This window comes from Lynx canadensis, chromosome A1, assembly GCF_007474595.2.
Source record: "Lynx canadensis isolate LIC74 chromosome A1, mLynCan4.pri.v2, whole genome shotgun sequence".
Taxonomy (NCBI): domain Eukaryota; kingdom Metazoa; phylum Chordata; class Mammalia; order Carnivora; family Felidae; genus Lynx; species Lynx canadensis.
Genome location: NC_044303.2, coordinates 21,706,802 through 21,728,237, shown reverse-complemented (window position 1 = coordinate 21,728,237; position 21,436 = coordinate 21,706,802). Strand labels below are relative to the sequence as shown.

The window sequence follows — 21,436 nt, the reverse complement described above, 5'->3', positions numbered from 1 at the left end:
AAGGGAGACGTAGCTGGAGGCTAAGGAGGAAGAAAGCCTGGGGAAAAAATGGGGCCTGAGCAGCCCCTCAAAACTCACTCCGTTTCTTCTTCATAGTGTGCTATGCTGCTTTCTTCTCTTCCAGTGCATTGATCCATTCTAGATTCGTGCAGTTCAGCCCTAAGTTCTGGGGGAGAGATCTGTTGAGTTAGAAAACTACTTTTCCCAAAATTAACGCATGCAATTTTGTGCTTTTGTTGAAAATCAGAACTTTGTGTAGTCAGATGAAAATTTGTCTTAGACATGGGAGCTCCTGATATCTTTATACAGTAAAATCCCACTGACTACTATATATGAACTACTTATTGTTCAAAATATTTCGCACACGCTCCTTCAGAGAGCGTACTCGAGGGCTGAGAACGCAAAAGACATCTGACAGAGGTGCCGTCTGCACTTGATGAGCGTAACTTACACAGGTGTGGACAGTATTTTTCTGTAACAAATATTTAGGGTAAAGTCATCATGAAAAATAGGTTAGTTCCTTTTTAAATCATAGGAAAATTGGCATATTTTAAAAGCGTAAGTAAAAATATTAACAATTCTTTGAAATTGCCTGTTTTCAGAGTGTTCTGCCAACAACATGCTGCACTGAAAGACACTCATGATGGTACGTCTCTAAAATTTAGTACTGTGTGTTTAAAGAAAGGTATACATTTAGGTAAAACATGGAAGTCTGATTTACTAGCCTCACTGAATTAAGTAAGTTTTTGAGTTAAATTTTTACCTATTTATAAAATTGCCAGTCTCTTTGTGCAGTGTGCAATGTTAATGGACTAACTTTTCTTCTGTGCACCTTTCAGGAAAGTCTCTGTCTGGTGTCTCCCCTACTCACTACAAGCAGAAGACCAACCGAGGATATGGTAAAAAGCTTTGACTTTTGTGACTGCTTCTCTTCTAAACGAGTATCAGAATTTTCAGTAGATAACATTGATAAATTGCTGCATGCTCCCTGAATTTTTCTCAAGATTCGTGGTTAGCATTTCAGTTCTAATTAAGGAAAAGTGGGCCCTGGCTAACTGAAGTAATGGGATGTACATTCATTCATGAATGGCCTCTGTGTACTTCTGACCAGCAGTGTCTTATCAGCACTAAATCTGGAATGCTCACTGTGGACCAGAGTCAGGACCTCTTTGGAAAGGCTTAGTTCCATGTTATAGCAACTGCATTTTTTTGGTAGTAAACAACACTCTAAACAATGTTCATTTTTCAGTCATTACCCTTTTATCAGAAAGTACTATCAGGGGCGCCTGGGTGGCTCAGTTGGTTAAGTGACTCAGTGATTTTGGCTGAGGTCATGATCTTAGAGTTAGTGAGACTGAGCCCCACGTTGGGCTCTGTACTGACAGCAAGGAACCTGCTTGGGATTCTCTCTCTCCCTCCCTTTCTGTCCCTTCCCTGTTCACACAGGTGTGCTTGTTCTCTCTCAAAATAATAATTAAAAAAAAAAAATTATAGGTACTTGGGTGGCTCAGTTGGTTAAGCGTCCAACTTTGGCTCATGTCATGATCTCGCAGTTCGTGAGTTCAAGCCCCGCGTCAGGCTCTGTGCTGACAGCTCAGAGCCTGGAGCCTGCTTCAGATTCTGTGTCTGCCTCTCTCTCTGCCCCTCCCTTGCTCATGCTCTGTCTCTGTCTCAAAAATAAAACATTAAAAAAAATTTTTTTAAAGAAATTACTATTAAAAATATAGCTGTTGACCAATGTTTTTTTAAAAAAAAAACATTTAAAGTTTATTTTGATAGAGAGTACAAGTGGGGGAGGGGCAGAGAGAATCCCAAGCAGGCTCCACACCAGTGTGAGGCTCAAACCCCCAAATCGTGAGATCATGTCCTGAGATGAAGTGGGAGGCTAACCAATTGAGCCACCCAGGTGCCCCAATCAGTGTTTATTGATAGGGAAAGGTAACAATGTGTTAGTTTTATTTTTAAAGAAATTTAAAAAATCAATAGTTTTGAAAAGCAGATGAGAACACTGTTATGAATCGTCTCCCCAGAGGAAACTATCAGTTTCATTTGTATTCCTCTAAAAATTTCATGTGTATACAAAATATAGTAGTAACTATATTTTCTTTTCACCCACTGTATTTTAGAGATCCTTCCATGTCCATACAAATACACATACCTTGGTTTTAAAAGACAGCATGTTATTCCAGTGTATCAGTTGCATAGCTGAATTACAACTGAACTAGTTTCTGCATAATAGACACTTAGGTTATTTCCATTTTCTTTTTATTTTGAGAGTGCGGGCAGGGGAGAGGCAGAGAGAGAGAATCTTAAGCAGGCTCCATGCTCAGTGCCGAGCCTGATGCCAGGCTCAGTCCCACAACCCTGGTATCATGGCCTGAGCCAAAATCAAGAGTTGGACGCCCAACCGACTGGGTCATCCAAGCGCCCTTTTTTCCCATAATTTTCTATCACATTAAATAATGTAGTTAACATTTTTTTCCATTCATCGTTGTGCCTTTATGAGCCGTACCATTTCGAAAACTTCATGTAGCTTGCTGGGTCCAAGAGTATAAACAATGAAGCTGTGGTAACAATGGGCTAATTACCTTCCAAAGAGGCTGTAATACCAGCAGTACACAATTATCCCAATCCCTCCAAACATTATATATTAAACACCTTCATCTTTGTCAGTCTGGTAGGAGAAATATTTTGCATGTCTTCACTTAGGAGTAAAGGTGAATGTATCCCCCTATCTTTTCATCAATTATATTTGTTTTCCTGTGATCCAGTCTTTCTCTTTAATGAACTCTTCCTAGAGGGTCCCCCCTTTGCCCATTTTTCTGCTTTTTATATTGATTTAGATTTTAAAAATTGGTACTTTATCATATGTGTTGCAAACATTTAGTCTAAGTCCACCACATATTTTGACTTTGTAATAACTTTTAGCATACAGGAGTTTTATACTTTATGTAGTCAAGCATCTATCTTTTCCTTTATGGATTCTGGATTTCCTACAGGATTCATATTTTCAACTGATTTTTCAGGACTGAAAAGAAAAAGAGGAAGAAAGAAACGCCTCTCAACAGGCGTTCCTGTACAGGTAATTTGACTTCATTTTATTATAGCTTTCAGTTTCTTTACACAAAGTCCTTAACAGTTCTAAACAGAAGTTCTACATATCAGGTGATATGGTACCAGAAACATAAGGTGAATGTAAAAGAAAAGTTGCCTGTGTCTTGGGTATCCTAGCACATGACCTGCAGGAAGGAGATGACAGGTCCTATGGCTCCTGTAACACGTGCCCTGGGACCACATCAGTGAGTGTCTAAGTGCACCGTGCACTTATGGTCTTAATGTGGGCAAGGTGCAGCAAAGCATCCTTACCTAGCCAAGTATTTCTCAGTTGCACGATCCACACTTGACCTATTATGTGTAAAGTGTATGAAGTATTTTGGGAACTTGAAAGTTTTTTATGTATCAGCTCATATGAGCTAAATGAATATGAGCTAGCAACCTTTCACCTCTTGCTGTTTATACAACAGGAGCTAGTCACAACTCTTGATGTTTTGTTATACAAAAATACATTTGATGTTTACATGTAAACTATCAATGAATACGGGGCATGATTTTCACCATGGGCATATTGATGAATTACATGCAACAAAACATTGGTTTTCATTTTACGCAACATTAAATGCCAATAGTAAGTGTAATCTTGATTCTTCTCTCCCTCTAGCCATCTGAAACAATGATACTCAATAGATTCATACAAGAAGTGAAGGAAGAGGAGAGCAGACACACAGGTTTGCTATAAATTTTGTAACAAATATGACTTACAATACTTAAACAATGAAGACTCATTTATTTCAAAATTGGTATCCCACTTTATTCTTCTGGACTTGTGGTAATTGTTAGAATAGGAACCTTTTATCGTAGCCGTCCACTCTATCATAAGGCCAGCAGGTCAAAGTAATTTTAGGTAGGGATGGTCCATTGTTCTTTGTACTAAGAAAGGATATACTTCCTGATCTAGAAGCCAGGATTACCTGAGCTCAGAATCCAGTGACATGCTGCCCCTTGCACTGTACCCTCCACTCCCCCCAGGAAGCTGAAGCCAGTAATTACAGGTTTCTGTCAAGGAAACATAGACATTCTATCATGACACACAATAATTGTGACAGAAAAAAAAAAAAATGACAGGAGGCTATCAAAGATTTGAAACCAAATTTTAGAAAATCCTCTTGATTCATAGAATTGGTTGTAACATTCATTGTTTCAGCTAGGGAAAAAAATGAGGCATGGTGAAAATTACAATTAAAAGACAAAGGTGCTGTATTTATTATCTTACTAATTGTGCTCCTCCATCACTAGGCAAGGTCTGCAGAAGTGACCACATAGGGAGTGATGATAGCAGCCCTGAGACCATTTCCTTCTAAAATGTGTTTATTTTTAGATGCAATTAGATCAAGTGTGAAAATTGATTTTCTTAAGAAATGTAAGAAAGTGGGGCTTCTTGATGATTTATTTGAAGAAATATTAGACAAACTTCATTTGATTCAAGAAAGACTCATGGATGAGACTGCTTCCGAATCAGGTACTGAAATAGCAACATTTCTACATGTAGAGGCTTCTCACAAACCTACTTGTAAAACAAAACAAAAAGTGCACTTTTTCTTTCTGTGTGGTTTCTTTTTCTTTGCCTTATCTCATTCTTTGATACGATTCAATGCTTCAGATCTCTAGAGATCCTGTTTATAATAAATCAGTAGGATGTGGGTAATTCAGAAACTTAATGCAGTCAAAAGCACCCTAATGCCCTGAAAGTTTCGATGTACTTTCCAGAAGTGCATAGCTGAGAGTGACCCCCAACGGGATAGGTATGTTCAGAACCACACGCAGTCATACAGCCAACAACTTGTTGCCAACATCTGAAAATGGCATTTAGTTTTGATTTGACTCAAATTCTATTCCTCACATCTCTGTTTATAATGTTAACTCAAAATTCACTGAAGGAAAAGTAATGCTTTGATGTTTCATTTAGTTAAATGTGACCGTTTGTAAAAAAGCTGTCTGGGAAGCCAAAGTTCCATTTGTATACGCAGTGTATAGCCACTTTGCCTTCTTAGAATCTACACCGTGAGCTTCTAAACTTGATAAATGGAGTTATCTTACAAGGAAAAGCTCGACAAGTCTAGACTCTAGGCAACAATGTAAAGTATACGGTTATCTGAGAGGGCTTATTTTCAACACAAAATCAAAAAGTGAAATTATGAAGACATTTCCAAAAGCTCACTCATGACATTCTTTCATTCATTTCTTTACTTTAGACCAAGCACTTCTCAAACTTGAACTTGCCTCTCAGAATCCCTGCAGGGCTTGTTAAAACACGTACCTGGGCCTCACCCAGCCACGAATTTGCATTTCTAACACGTCCCCAGGGGATACTGCTGCTTCAGCAGTCTGATTCTGACAGATACCACAGTTCCCCGTGCTTGGCTGCTCTGGTTACTTTTCCTTATTTGGGGTTACTTTGTAAGGTGTTTCTGCCTACATAAATTATTTAAATTAAAACTGAAAATGTTTTTCTCCCTACAGACTATGAAGAAATTGGGACTTCACTTTTTGACAGTAGATTGTTTGAAGACACATGTGTAAATTTTCAAACAGGTACGTGAGTTATAACTGAGCAGCACAGTTTATAAATATATATATTAAAGTAATACACTACTATGCAGCAGATAAAAATCCTATTTCAGAAGAATTTTGTCTTATTAAATGAAAAAGCCCATTGCAAAGCATTATGACCCCTCACTCACACACACAACAAAAAAAGTGCACCCAAATGGAAACCGTCGTTCTCTGTAAGTGGCTGGACAGTGCCACATTACATTTTCCACATATACACAGTATCTTAGTAATCAGTAAAAACTCCATTTTTTGTTCCTACTTTTTTAAATGATTGCAAAATGGGAGGTATTCAGTCCCCTTATTCAGGTCTCAGCAGGAACTGGTGAGGCAGCAAGGCTGTGATAAACTCCATGGCTGCTTGACTCCCTCCCTGGACTTAATGTGTACAAATTTTAATTCTCTCGGTATTAGGGAAGGAGGGTTGTAATTCATTTATTCTCAAGTTTTAAAAAAGATGAGCAAGAAAAAAATCAAGAAACTTTTGAAAAAGAAGAAAGCCTGGAGGGGGCAGAGACTTAAATGGTTGCTACTTTACAGAAAGGTTTTATTGAATCATTATATTGTATACCTGAAACTGATACGACATTGTATGTTAGTAATACATCAACCATTTACTGAGTAGGTCCTTGTACCATTAACATGCTTTCAAAACTGACTAAATTTCCACTTACTGATGAGTCTGATCAACCTCTCTCTCCCCCACACAGCTGGACAGGCTGGGCACTGCACATCCTGGCCAAAGTGGGAGACACACATTCGCACAGAATTTGGTGTAAATAGCTCCCCCTAAAGTTGTACACTGTGCCCTACACTCCATTCAAATTCTGTATTACATTTTTAATCAGAAAAACCAGCATATCCTTTAATAGTCTCTTGAGAATGCATACTGCTAATGTGAGTATCCATACATTTTTTAAAGCAGCCTTTAAAAAAAATTTTTAAGCCTAATTTTGTAGGAGACTTTCATATAAAAGTTACATTTCTAGCACCTGTCACTACTTGCATGGGTTGAGAGTATACACATTACAGTGTAGTATTTGGGAGGTGTGGGTCACCAAGAGGAGGCATTATTTGGAATTGCATTAGAACTTAAAAGGCCTAACTTTTGACATCTCATCTTGCTTAATTTAGCCTTTCTAATGTTCAAGAAAGTTAACTACAGGTATTCTAGAGAAAGATTATGTATGTGTGCGTTTTAATATTCTTCAACTTATAAGTTTTCAAAAAATGACATTGTCCCTGAGTAATATTGTTATTTACAGAGCCTGTTTCCACAAAAGCCTTCCTATTCCTAAATAAAATCAAAAGCTTTTACATAACATTAAAAATTGGATGCAATTTTATAAATGATTTGCCCTTAACCTTGCTATTCTACACACATGCTCTCTCCACTTAACAGATATAGTGTAGCATGAAGATAATACAGTCTCTGCTTTTGAGTTCTCAAAGATATACAATAGGGAGTCAAGCTCTAAAGATGTACTGACCAGCTGTATGTGATAAATACTAGAATTCTATCCTGAATTAGAAGAGGAAGAAAAGGCATATAAGAACCAGGCCCTCTGCACAGCACTGTGTACTACTGTGCACTTGCATGTAAAAGGGGCTAGGAATAGTCCCTTATTTATAAAACTACCAACCTGAAATCATTTCATTTCTTATCACAGCAATAGAGAATAAAATTGATCAATGTGAAGAAAGGCAGAAGCAACTGAAGGAAGAGATTGAAGGACTTCAGGACTTAAAAAAAACCTTGCGGTCTCTTCAAGAAGATAGAGAACTTAGGTCAAGTTCTACTTCAGTATCTTCCGGGTCTTCTAAGGATTACTATTTCCTGGGCCAGGAATGAGGCTCAGCTCCAAGCAGGCTGCGAACGGAAGATCTAACCTGTGGAAGCCACACATCTTTAGACCTATGCCTCTGGTCCTCAAACTTCAATCCTCATCAACTCTTACCTGTTCCTACATTTCATGCCTGACTGGGTATTTACTGCCTCCCTCTTATCACCTCACTTCTGTTCTCCAACAAAATGTTTCTCAGATTCTACTTGAGTAAATTACCTCCCATCTCTCCCACCCTCTGCCCTGAAAGTCCGATGGTGCCTTCATGCTGGTGCATTGCCTCCCATGCTTCCCCCACTCCAGTGATCTAAGTTGACTTCAATAACATACAAGATGCTCCTGGAAGTAAAGGCTCCCCCCAGGGCCTTTGCTTGTCCTGCTGTGAAGCCTTAACTACTCTGTTTCCCTTCTCTGCCTGTTCTGCCTGCAGATCTCATTACACCAGTTCTACCCCTTCTTCCCTCTGAGATCACTTCCCAAGGTAACCCACTGTATCTTACATCCCACCGTTAGGGTATAAATTCTGAGGGCAAAATCTCACTATTCCCGTGATTTGCTCTCAACACATTCCCAGCACCCATGATGCTCAATAAATGCATAAACTGTTATTATCCTTTGAGACTAGTTCCAGCTCATAATGACTCAGATAAAGTAAATTTGAATATTTTACTCCACTTATCCCAAATTTACCTGTCATCACAAAGTCTGCTTTTTATTTTTGGGTTTTTAAAGTTTGTTTATTTGAGAGAGTGCGCGTGCAAGGGAGGGGCAGAGAAAGAATGAGACAGAATCTCTAGCAAGCTCCATGCTGTCAGCACAGAGCCAGAAGTGGAGCTCACACTCACGAACCGTGAGATCATGACCTGAGCCAAAATCAAGAATCAGACACTTCACTGACAGTCACACAGGTGACCCGACAAAGCCTGCTTTTTAAATTTCTTTTTGGCTGCAGTCACTACATGGGCGTATATCATCTTTAAGTATTTCAATTTAAAATGACTACAAAAGAACATCAGTGAGGGGCGCCTGGGTGGCGCAGTCGGTTAAGCGTCCGACTTCAGCCAGGTCACGATCTCGCGGTCCGTGAGTTCGAGCCCCGCGTCGGGCTCTGGGCTGATGGCTCAGAGCCTGGAGCCTGTTTCCGATTCTGTGTCTCCCTCTCTCTCTGCCCCTCCCCCGTTCATGCTCTGTCTCTGTCCCAAAAATAAATAAACGTTGAAAAAAAAAATTAAAAAAAAAAAACATCAGTGGGAATACACAAGAATGAAAAACAATCACTAAGACTTTTCTCTGACAATACAGTTTGGATTTTTATGCACCAAATCTGATCCCTGAAAACCTGACATTCATATTTCTTTTTACCACACTACTCTGATACACAATAATGCCACATTGCAAAATGAGTTTGATCCAAGTCCCCAGCATGGTGTTTCACACGTTTTAAGTACTCAAAAAATATCCACTGAAGAATAGGATATAGGTGAAAAGTACATGTCCATTCCTGTTTTAAGGGCAACCCTAGCTGAATTCATAATTACCTGAGTGACAAAAATCTAAATCTAGTGGCTTTTAAATTCAGCTGCACATCAGAATCACCCAAGCATTTAAGAAACTACAGGAGGGAGTCAAGGAAGATAGCAGATTAGGAAAGATCCTGAGCTCACCTCCCAGGGACACACCAAGGCAACAAGCATATGTACTACAACTCTCTGTGAAAACAACCTGAAGACTGGCAGAACAGGTCTTCCACCGATAGACCTAGAGAGGCGGCTACATCGAAAAGGGTAGGAGGAGGGGTGCTTGCCTGGCTCAGTCAGTTAAGTGTCTGACTCTTGATTTGCGCTCAGGTCAAGATCTCACAGTTCCTAAGTTCAAGCCCCGTGTCGGGCTCCACATTGACAGTATGGAGCCTGCTTGGGATTCTCGCTCTCCTCTCTCTGTCCCTCCCCTACTCGCATACACACACACACTCTCAGAATAAATCAATAAAAATTAAAGAAAAAAGGGGAGGAGGGGCAGAGACACAATCAGTAGCCACACCCCTGGTATGACTACCCACTAAATAGCAGGGACATCTTAGGCACAAAGGAGCAGGGGTCCCAGGCCCTAAATTGGGCACCCCCCACCCTGGGGATCCACACTGTAAAGGCAGGTTCCTCTTTGAAAATCAGCAGGGCTGAATTCTGGGAGCTTTAAAAACCAATGGGGCTTAACTTGGGGAGAGCCAGAGAGCTATAGGAAATGGAGTCTCTGCCCTTAAATGGCCAGCACACTGAATGACGACCTAAGACACTGCACAGATTCAGTGGTCTGGAAAATGCCTGGGATACAGCTAACGATTTAGTGACTGACTGTAGGATATGTGCCAGAGGGGCAGGGATCTGCAGAATTCGTTTTTTCTCCAGGAACAGAAGTGTTTGCTGGTGTTTTCCTTGCCTTCCCCAGCCCTAGACAGCCAGAGGCTTTCAGGAGTCAGTTCTGACACTCTCCATCTACCTTGCCATCACCATGTACCCTGCCCCTACGTTCTCCTGAGGAACCTATCCATCCAACCCATCCACCCCACACACACCTGCACTGCCACATCCAGCAGTGTGCTGTTCACTTACATAACTAGTAAAAACTGGCCAAGGGGTAACACAAAATAAAAACATGTGAAATAGGACATCATATACATAAAACATGGAAGAGGCAGTAAAAATTTAGCGCCGTTGTGTGTCTGAACTGACCATCAACTCAGTATAGACTGCTAAACACATGGGATGTTACATGAGAACCCCCTGGGGTAACCACAAATCAAAAACCTATAATAAATACACAAAAAATTGGAATCACACAAGATTTCCACACAAAAGATTGGAATCCAAGCATGACACTAAAGAAAGTCATCAAACCACATGGGAAAAGAACAAGAGAAGAAGAAAGAAACAGAACTACAAAAACAACTAGAGAACAATTAACAAAATGGCAAGGAGTACATACCCATCAATAATTAAATGTAAATAGACTAAATGCTCCAATCAAAAGAGTGAATGAATGGATTAAAAAAAAAAAAAAAAGACCCATCTATATGCTGCCTACAAGAGACTCACTTCAGACCTAAAGACACATACAGACTGAAGGTGAAGGGATGAAAAAATATTTATCTTGCAAATGAAAGTAAAAAGGCTGGGGTAGCAATACTCATATAAGCAGGGAAGGGACCGAGACAGAGGGAAAGAGAGAATCCCAAGCAAGCTCCACACTCAGTATGGAGCCCAGTGTGGGGATCAATCTCATAACAGTGACATCATGATGTGAGCCAAAATCAAGAGTTGGATCCTTAAGTGACAGCCACCCAAGTGCTCCACCAAGCCACCTCACATAAAATAGACTTTAAAGCAAAGACTGTAACAAGAGACAAAAAGGTCATTACATAAGGATAAAGGGATCACTCTCATAAGAGGATGTAACAATTTTAAGTATTTATATACCTAACATAAAAACACCTGAATATATAAAGCAAATACTAACAGACATAAAGGAAAAAGCTGACTGCAATACAATAACTGTAGGGGACTTTAACACCCCACCTATACCAATGGATACCTTGCTCATTGAGACAGAAAATCAGTAAGGAAACAGTGGCTCTGAATGATACATGAGACCAGATGGACTTAACAGACATATACATAACATTCCATTTAAAACTGCAGAATACATATTCCAGTGCACATGGAACATTTTCCAGGACAGAGTACATGACAGGTCACAAAAAAGCCTTCATAAATTTAATAAGACTGAAATCATATCAAGTGAAGTATCAAGTGAAATTATACCAAGGATGTATCACAAATTATATCCAACCTTAGGAGACTAGAAATCAATTACAAGACAAGTGGAAGAAACACAAACATGTGGCAGCTAAATAACATGTTACTAAACAATGTATCAACAACAAAAAAAAAATCGAAGAGAAAAAATACCTGGAGGCAAATGAAAATGGAAACATGGTAATCCAAAATCTTTGGGACACAAAAAAAGCAGTTCTAAGAGGGAAGTTTATAGTAATATAGGTCTACCTCAAGAAACAAGGAAAATCAACAATTTAACTTTACACATAATGGAACTAGCAAAAGGAGAACAAAGCCAAAACTTAGCAGAAGGAAGAAAATAATAAAGATCAGAGAAGAAATAAATGAAATAGAGACAAAAAAAAAAAAAAAAGAAAAGAAAAGTTCAATGAGACTAAGAGCTGGTTCTTTGTTTTTTTTTTTTTTAATTTTTTTTTTCAACGTTTATTTATTTTTGGGACAGAGAGAGACAGAGCATGAACGGGGGAGGGGCAGAGAGAGAGGGAGACACAGAATCAGAAACAGGCTCCAGGCTCCGAGCCATCAGCCCAGAGCCTGACGTGGGGCTCGAACTCACGGACCACGAGATCGTGACCTGGCTGAAGTTGGACGCTTAACCGACTGCGCCACCCAGGCGCCCCAAAGAGCTGGTTCTTTGAAAAGACAAACCAAACTGATAAACTTTTAGCCAGACTCATCAAGAAAAAAAGAAGACTCAACACACCAGTCAGAATGGCTAAAATAAACAACTCAGGCAACAACAGATGTTGGCGAGGATGAGGAGAAAGAGGATCTCTTTTGCATCATTGGTGGGAACACAAGCTGGTGCAGCCACTCTGGAAAACAGTATGGAGTTTCCTTAAAAAATTAAAAATAGAACTACCCTATTACCCAGCAATTGCACTACTAGGTATTTATCCAAGGGATACAGGTATGCTGTTTCGAAGGGGACACAGGCACCCCAATGTTTATAGCAGCACTATTGACAATAACCAAAATATGGAAAGAGCCCCAACTCTCCATTGATGGATGAATGGATAAAGAAGATGTGGTGTATATATACAATGGAGTATTACTTGGCCATCAAAAAAGAATGAAATCTTGCCATTTGCAACTATGTGGATGGAACTAGAGGTATTATGCTAAGCCAAGTAAGTCAGAGTAAGACAAAGTATGACTACACTTATGTAAACAATCTAAAAAACAGAACAAATGAACAAACAACAGAAAAGAGAAACAAACTCATTAATATAGGATGACTGCCAGAGAGGAGGGGGACAAGGAGACAGGCAAAATAGGTGACAAGGATTAAGAGGTATAAACTTCCAGTTATAAAATAATTAAGTATGGGGATGAAGAGTACAGTATAGGAAATACGGTCAGTAGTACTGTATTAACTGTGTGATAAGGGATGGTAAATACACTTACCATGGTAAGCATTTCATAATGTACATAATTATCAAACTACCTACTGAAAACCTGATATATGCCAATTATACTTCAATTTTTAATTTTTTTAATATTTATTCATTTTTGAGAGACAGAGAGAGACAGAGCATGAGTGGGAGAGGGGCAGAGGGAGAGGGAGACACAGAATCTGCAGCAGGCTCCAGGCTCTGAGCTGTCAGCACAGAGCCTGACATGGGCCCCAAACTCACAGACCATGAGATCATGACTTGAGCCAAAGTCAGATGCTCAACCGAACCACCCAGGCGCCCCAACTATGCTTCAATTTTTAAAACCACTGAATTGTACACTTAAAAATGGTTACAAGGGGGGCACCTGGTTGGCTCAGTTGAGCATCCGACTCTTGATTTCAGCTTAGGTCATGATCCCAGGTTGTGGGATCAGAGCCAGTATCTGGCTCCATGATGAATGTGGAACCTGCTTGAGATTCTCTCTCTTTCCCTCTGTCCCTCTCCTTGAACGTGCTCTAAAATAAAAAATAAATGGTTAAAATGGTAAATTCATTTATGTTTTACCACAATAAATAAGAATTCTGAATATAAAAAAAAACTACAGAAGACTCCGTCCAGATGCACTGAACGAAGACTTCTCCTGGTCCAGGTGACGACTGTAACTTCCTCTCCTGCTATTATATCCCATAGCAAAGCTTATCTGAGTTTTGATGTCATGATCTTTACTTAAGAGAAAACCTTTGTCCCCCACTTTACCTTCAAATTTAATCTGTCATTCCTACCATGGGAGGCAACTTGGCACAATGGAGCAACATGTGTTTGACAGTCACTAAGTAAGCAAATATTAGGCAAACTATTAAACCTGGGTTTGTACTTGTGCTATGTCATTCACTACCGAAAAACTTCAATCAAATTAGTTAATCTATCTGAGTTTAACTCTACCTACCTTATGCCTTACGGTACAAAACATGGACACTAAGGAAGAAAATATGTGAAGCATAGGGCATAATGTCTGGCACCATGGGAAACAAATGTTCTCAAACACACACACACACACACACACACACACACACACACACACACACCCCCTCTCCTTGCCCACGTTTCCCCTAATGGGCCCTGGCTTATGTTCTCCATTCTAACCAAACTTGCTAATGGTTAAGTTCTGGAAGGCTTATCAGCCACCACCTCTAAGCCTTTGCTTATGCCACTTACCTGCTGTTTTGGAATGAGTGAGAAGGACATTATCTTCAGAGCATCTATTTCTCATAATAAGCTATCAAGTTTTCTCGCACCACCTATTGTGAAAAGTTGTTTATAAATATGTTTTTACATATTCCTCGACTTCTCTCTCCTCTCTCCTAATAACTTACACATTCCTTGAGGATAGGGACTGTCCTTCCCTTCATTTATACGTACAAGGATCCAGATGCATTTTTCTGCTGTGACAGTTTAATCGTATTCTTTCAGTAGGAATAAAACCAAAAGATTTTTTTTTAAATTTTTTTCTTAATGTTTATTTTTGAGAGAGAGAGAGACAGAGACAGAACATGAGTGGGTTAGGGGCAGAGAGAGAGGGAGACAAAGAATCCGAAGCAGGCTCCAGGCTCCGAGCTGTCAGCACAGAGCCCGACGCGGGGCTCAAACTCACACGCTGTGAGATCATGACCTGAGCCGAAGTTGGATGCTCAACCGACTGAGCCACCCAGGTGCCCCAAAACCAAAAGATTTCTATGGGAGTAGGGGATACAACTGAGAAACAGGTGACCTGTTCACTGTGGTACCTGTTTTCAGCCTGATACCTGCTAAGAATCATAGTACCAATTTTTTTTTAATGGTAGAAAAATATATAGAACATGAAATTTATCAAGCTAACCACCTTTACGTGTGCAGTTCAGTGCATTACATACATTCAACACTGTTGTGTTGTCACCACCACCATCCATCTCCATAATTCTTTATATTTTGCAAAACTGAAACTGTATCCATTAAACATTAGCTCCTAAGTCCTCTCTCCCACCTCCAACCTCTGGCAACTAGCATTCTGCTTTCTGTCTCTGTGAATTTGACTATGTTAGTTACCTTGTGTGGGTGGGATCATGCAGTATTTGTCCTTCTGTGACTGGCATATTTTACCCAGCATAATGTCCTTGGGGTTCATCCAGGTTGCAGCATGTGTTAGAACTTCCTTCCGTTTTAAGGCTGCACATTGCTGATTTTTGAGAGGGAAAAACAACTCTGCATGTATGTCTTGACAGATTATTTATTAATATGTCATTCTAAACATTACATAAATACAGCCTATATACTAGAGTATCAAATATTATTCCAGTAAGAAGTTCAAGAGTACAGTTAGGGTCATCTTAAGAAATATGAATACTTTGGCTTTCATTATCACATCAGATGAAAAAAACAACTCAAAGAACAGTTTTCATTTCCTGCTATGATTAACAATGAAACCAAGTAGAAAAATAAGAGTGTATTAAAAAAAAAAAAAGATACTCAAGTACTTTTCAAAGAACATATTTCCATTTTCTTCACTACATACACACTCATACAAATTACTCGGTAATCTGAGAAGTAGTTCTTTACCTATATAAGGAACCTCAGTAAATATTTGTTGAATGAATGAACAATCTATGGAAATGGATCTACTACTTTAATTTGTGCTTTAGGTTTTTTTCAAGTAAGAGCAATAGTAAACATACCGCAGGTCTTGTTTTGTCCAGATCATAAGCCTATATAGAACAGTGATTGTTATGAACACTACCCATCATAGCTAATCATCAAATTAATGTGCATTCATCAACCTAGTAAGAAAAATTCTATCATGTTGCAGAACTAATTCTAATTAATAACTGACTGGGCTTCAATCACTTGCAACATGGTCAGGAAAAGGGAGCTGGGACTTCTAGGTTTGAATTTATCTCACTTATCAATGAATTCCTATCTTTGGGCCCTCACTCCCATCCAAACCCTCAGACACACTTAGAAACACTGCTAAAAATAGTAGCTGCAACATATCTTCACTCTCTTGTTAATTTGACTCTGAAAATGTATTTGGGCTCCAAGTTCAGATGAGGGACCTTCCAAACAGGAAACCGTTCACTAAGGGAATGCCCACAGATGGAAATGAGTCTGTGAGCCAGAGAGAACAAAGCTTTGTTCTTACAGCAAGCTCAACAGACACACACGATAAAACTCAGAGTTGAACACTCTTCCTCCAAAAGTCATGTTCATAACCAGACCAAAAAAGAAACAAACAAAAAAAACCAAAAAACTTGAACTTAAAAGGATCCTATTTAAAAGGATCTTTTCAGGGAAATCATAATTTTGATCCTTTTTCAAAGTTATATCGTGCTAAATATTATACCTAACACAATCAAAAGACGAGGAAATAAAAAACGAAAGCTGAAGTTGCAAACAAGCAAAGGTGTGACACTTGGCCTATAGATAAAAGAGAGAAATTCTATGAAGTCCTGCCAGAAAGCTGGTTTTAAGAACACCTTGTGAGTCAGATGTAGTGGATCTGATCGTCTAGCAGCCATAATTTAGGAAGGCAAGAGTATGCTGAATATGCCATTACTTTCTTCTCATGATTAGCATTTATAGGGGAAACAGTGGGGAATCAAATTTAAACTTCAGCTCTCAGACTGTATCTTAATAAAACAAAACACTGTTGGATAGTAGTGGATACTCTATAAAATATTGACCTCTGTCCAAAGTTTCTTTCGATATCAACTTTTTACAGGTAGTCCTAAATTACTACTCTTTATGGACTTAATTCTTAAGAGAAACCTTGGCTAGCCTACAAGTTTATCTTTGCATAATCATCATCGTAATAGGTTTAACTCATATTAAACTCAATATTGTTTTTTGATACTCGATGAAGTTAAAAAAGGTCCTCAGTAGTACAAACACACACAAAAACCTCAAACTATCTTCACTACTCCTTCACAGTACAGCTAGTGAACTAGCAACTGATGCAGCATTTCAACAAGCCCCAAAGTCAGCATCTTTAATTCAAGGTGGGGCCTCTTATGTCTATCTCACAATCCACAAACCATCCCAGTTCCTGGGGTCGAAAGGGTTGCTACTATGTGAGCCAGGAGAATTACCGCAAACTTCTCCTTTCCAAGTTCAGCAGTTCCTCTAATCAAAAACAAAACAAAACAAAACAAAACGAAACGAAACAAAACAAAACAAACGACCAGCTAAACTTTCACCCCTTTACAATGTTCCAGCCAAATTAAGGTCACATTTAAAATGCACATATCTGGAAACAAGACTTGTTTAGAACGGGTTCAGGAAAAGCTGTACATCCTTCATACATTCCTACACGGAGAATGGTGTCTCAAGATGTGAAAAACAAACAAGCTGACGGGTTTTTTACCTGCAAAATTACATCACCCGCAGAGCACAAAGCAGCCACCATGGCCAGTGCCCCAGAGCATTCACAAAACCCAGCAGCCTGGGGCTTCAGTTCTTAAAGGCTCCACATTTACTGGCTTTAGCAATGAATTCCTTTAGCAGAGGGCCATCCATTTGCCAAAATGCTGCAGTCTGTGTAACTTCTGTCAAATGATTGATGCAAAACTTAAAGCAGAATTCTTCTAAATCCTGGACACACACAACAAAAATAAAAACAAAAAGAGGCTTTTTTTTATTAACTTTGATCAAATTACTTCTATCCAAACCCCTCATCCCAAATCTTTCACCCTCCCCTAGAAAAGATATTTGAGGCCAGAAACCTCAAACTAAGCAAACAAGTGACTGTACATAGGTCGGCATCAGAAAAGCACGTACTATTGAGGCGCCTGAGTGGCTCAGTACTCAGATGAGTGTCCGACTTCAGCTTAGATCATGATCTCACTGAGAGTGAGTTCGAGCCCTGCGTCGGGCTCTGTGCTGACAGCTCGGAGCCTGGAGACTGCCTTGGATTCTGTGTCTCCCTCTGTCTCTGCCCCTTCCCCACTCATGCTCTGTCTCTCACACACACAGAAATAAACATTAAAATTTTTTTTTTTAAATAAAAAAAGAAAAGCACGTACTATTTAGTCACAACACAGTAAGTCCAACAGCTCCCCTACCTCAAGTCTCTCTAGAACGTACACCCATTCACAGAGCCTATGGGGGCACAGCCTCCGCATGGCTGTCACACAGTCCGGTCACATGCAAAGACTTTAACAAGCTGAAAGCATACACCTGAAACTAATACAGTATTATAAGTCAATTCTTCTTCAATAGTAATTAAAAACAAAGCTGAAAGCAACTTTACTCCAACGTATGTTTGACCACAGTCAAGTCAGAGAAAAGAATTAAGATGTGGGTTATTTAGCTTAAGGAAGACCTTAAGAAATACAAAAGTGATGAAGAGATGTCCTAAGGAGACACATAAAAAAAAAAAAAAATTCCACAGACCTTAAATTCATTTTCACTCTCTGAGATAAAAATGCCTTCATTGTTAAAGCCACAAAGAAAGACACACTCCCACTCCCACACACTAATTTCTCAGATAGTCGGTCCAGAGGAAAATATTCAGTCTGGAGTTTTCACTCAGACAAAAGAAGTCATCAGCTACCGACATCCAGAAGTAATATATACAAGTGTTAAAAATTTCTGCCAATGCTAACAGAGCCTTTCATCCCCAGCAAAACACTACCATGTTTGTTCCTTGAAACGCCAGAACACGTATTTATTAAATCCATTAGGTACTGGAATGTATACAAAGACTAACTATATAACAGCAAATCACACTAAAAGCTCTTATCACCAATACCTTGATTTTTGTAACTTTGCCAGCTACACTGAAGGTCAATACTCAGGGTTCTATCAAACCAGGAACTGGACAACATTTAAACTGCAGCGTCTTGGCTTCATGTTTCCAGCCACCGTGAAATGAGAATGTCAGGCAGAATGGGGAAGGACCGACACAAACACAGAGACACGTCTCCTTTCTACTCTCTCATTGCAGACCCCTGCGAACAAATACTTCCCTATTCTGAGGGTCCCTCTGTCCCTAGCTGCATATAACCAGTAAGAGATAAACCACATCTAATGTGTATCAGCCAGTTGCTGACAGAGTTTTGCTTTCTAGAGAATTCACAATGCATTTAAAATATCAGCACAATCTCCAGATCCACGTTTTTAAATAAGAGATTCCCAGTGGGCTGAAGTACAGCTGAATGTTCCGTGTGTTATAATAAACTATAATGTTAAACTATATTAAACATTCCCTCTCAATTATTGAAGAAAAAGTCCTACTCCTGGTATAATAACCCAATGATTAATACACAGCTTTGGGACTAAACTATATTCCACAAGGAGAGAAAAGTCCTCTTTATCTTATTTATCAAAAAGAGACAACTAGTTTATCTACACATATTTTAGGAAGAAATAACCAGTCATAAGCACAGAAAGTCTCTCAAACCATCTAATGTATCAGATGAGGATCTTTAAATATTGACTCTTAATTATACAATTTCAAATTCAAAGAAGATTGCACTAAATTTTGGCACTGTAAAACCTCATTACAGTGTCTACAGATCCGGAATTCAAGATCTTCAGAGGTCAAACAATGAGTATATCCAAAGACTATCTTGAGTATAAACTCTGAAGAACTTTTTATATAGCACAGGTACACAGGCGGCACCTCTAGTTATAAATCACTTCATACATTTATGAAAACACCTCTAGCAAACCGTCTTCCCTTCCCCTCCAATGAGTCTGAATTGGTAAGATAGCTCAGTATTCAAAAAATGTTTAGCAGTTTCAAACATTACAAACCTAACTAGAGAATCCTGAAAATAACCTAAAGCTGGGTTGTTTAAAGAACTTATTTAATAAATGACTCTTGCTTAAGGCAGATCTATGGAAAATAAAACACTGAGTGCCCTTGGAGAGAGAAACTGGATATGTAAGCTCACCTGCATGAACAGAGTGGCACAGTCATGCAACTCACTTAGCAGCCGATGCCCTGAGCCAGCCTGCCTCTGATGTGTGAACGAGATCAATATTTCCCTGATAATTCTTGAATACTTTGAGAACCTACATGATCTGTTCACCTCACTCTGCAAATGTATCACATCTTCAATTATCCAGAAAAGAAAATACAACACTTACCCAACTGGTAAGTTAACTGTAACAGAACTGCTGGGCTTTGTATAAAAGCTTATATATGTTTAAATGTTTATATAAAACATTTCCAAGAAGAATAAAAAGGATTACTTGACCCGTAGATGAAAAACGTTCATAATAGAATGAAAGCATCTTCTTAAGGCCGACAGAATATAAAAGTGGGAAAGAGTGTAAAATCAGGGGCTCTAATACAATATTTTTGGTATATCAGAAGTAATTCCATATTCATGACATTTTGTGGTGAAATTATTATAAAGTGGCTCTGAGGCAAATCAGATAAAATGTCAGATTTGTTGTAATTAGCAAGGAAGATCAAAATAAATTGCTACTCTAATTTATAAACTCATTCCAAATTTTTCAATGTTTAAATTAAATTATTCCAATAATTTACATATTCCAAGAATAAGTCATTTTTCCTTTCCACAGATCTTCTTAAAACACAATCGACGGTCTAAATATCCACATTTTAAATTTTTTTTTTTCAACGTTTATTTATTTTTGGGACAGAGAGAGACAAAGCATGAACGGGGGAGGGGCAGAGAGAGAGGGAGACACAGAATCGGAAACAGGCTCCAGGCTCTGAGCCATCAGCCCAGAGCCTGACGCGGGGCTCGAACTCACGGACCGCGAGATCGTGACCTGGTTGAAGTCGGACGCTTAACCAACTGCGCCACCCAGGCGCCCCTAAATATCCACATTTTAAAAAACGTTATTGCAGCCTAAATGGAGTTCTTATCCAGTCTTAAGTCCTCCAAAGCTAAAATAGTCAAATGCTAATTTTTCTATGGAAGGCTACTTGGCCAGGATGAGACAGGCTACCTATGTGTCACAAGCCCCCCTTGAGACATATTCTGGATGGCAAGAAATTGTGAACCACACCTAACTTTGCCCAAAATTATTGTTAAAGTAGTAATAAAACAAAACCCCAAAACTGTAAGTTTAGAATTTGTTTCCTAGTATATCAGGTACAAAATATTCCATATCAAAGTGGTCTCTGGTTTTTAGAATGTACTTAAAATCTTTTTTTTAAATTTTTTTTTTAATGTTTATTTATTTCTGAGACAGAGAGAGAAAGAGAGAGCGCGCGCGCGCACGAGCCTGAGTGGGGGAGGGGCAGAGAGAGGGAGACACAGAATCCGAAGCAGGCTCCAGGTTCTGAGCTGTCAGCACAGAGCCCAACGCGGGGCTCGAACTCACAAACCTTGTGATCATGACCTGAGCGGAAGTCGGTCCCTCAACCGACTGAGCCACCCAGGCAGGCGCCCCTACAATGTACTTAAAGTCTTAATAGGACAAAATAAAGAAAAGGCACTCTCACTAACCAAAAAATACTTCACAGTTTACTGATCACAGAAAACTTTTAAGTTTGGAAAGAAGAAAAAATGCTGACCGTTTGGTTTTAGCGCAAAACTTTCAACACCCATATCCCAAACTAATTCTGGAATTAGATTCCTGGCCTTATATTTATTGCTTCCAAGAGCAAAATCTTAGGACTTAAATTGCTAAGCAAGGAGGATTTTCTGGAAAACTCTCCACT

The 21,436-nt window shown here is 39.2% G+C and overlaps 2 protein-coding genes across 6 annotated transcripts in view; one reads left to right on the top strand and one right to left on the bottom strand.

The window, feature by feature from the left end:
- SETDB2 (SET domain bifurcated histone lysine methyltransferase 2) overlaps window positions 1-8,135 on the top strand; it is an 89,401-nt gene extending 81,266 nt beyond the window's left edge. For both annotated transcript variants that reach the window (XM_030310302.2, XM_030310294.2), the window contains 7 exons: window positions 603-646; window positions 840-899; window positions 3,027-3,082; window positions 3,719-3,785; window positions 4,436-4,576; window positions 5,578-5,649; window positions 7,338-8,135. In XM_030310302.2, the coding sequence (XP_030166162.1) occupies window positions 603-646; window positions 840-899; window positions 3,027-3,082; window positions 3,719-3,785; window positions 4,436-4,576; window positions 5,578-5,649; window positions 7,338-7,519 (622 nt within the window). In that variant the 3' untranslated portion in view covers window positions 7,520-8,135. The remainder of the gene's footprint in view (window positions 1-602; window positions 647-839; window positions 900-3,026; window positions 3,083-3,718; window positions 3,786-4,435; window positions 4,577-5,577; window positions 5,650-7,337) is intronic.
- A 5,200-nt stretch (window positions 8,136-13,335) lies between these two features.
- The window catches only part of RCBTB1 (RCC1 and BTB domain containing protein 1), a 56,413-nt gene continuing 48,312 nt past the window's right edge, over window positions 13,336-21,436 (bottom strand). For 2 of the 4 annotated variants that reach the window (XM_030310319.1, XM_030310313.1), the window contains exon 13: window positions 15,008-17,382. In XM_030310319.1, coding sequence (XP_030166179.1) covers window positions 17,242-17,382 — 141 coding nt within the window. In that variant the 3' untranslated portion in view covers window positions 15,008-17,241. Of the gene's footprint in view, window positions 14,061-14,440; window positions 14,975-15,007; window positions 17,383-21,436 lie in introns of those variants that run through there. The other 2 variants (XR_003967730.1, XR_003967729.1) reach the window with 2 other exon arrangements.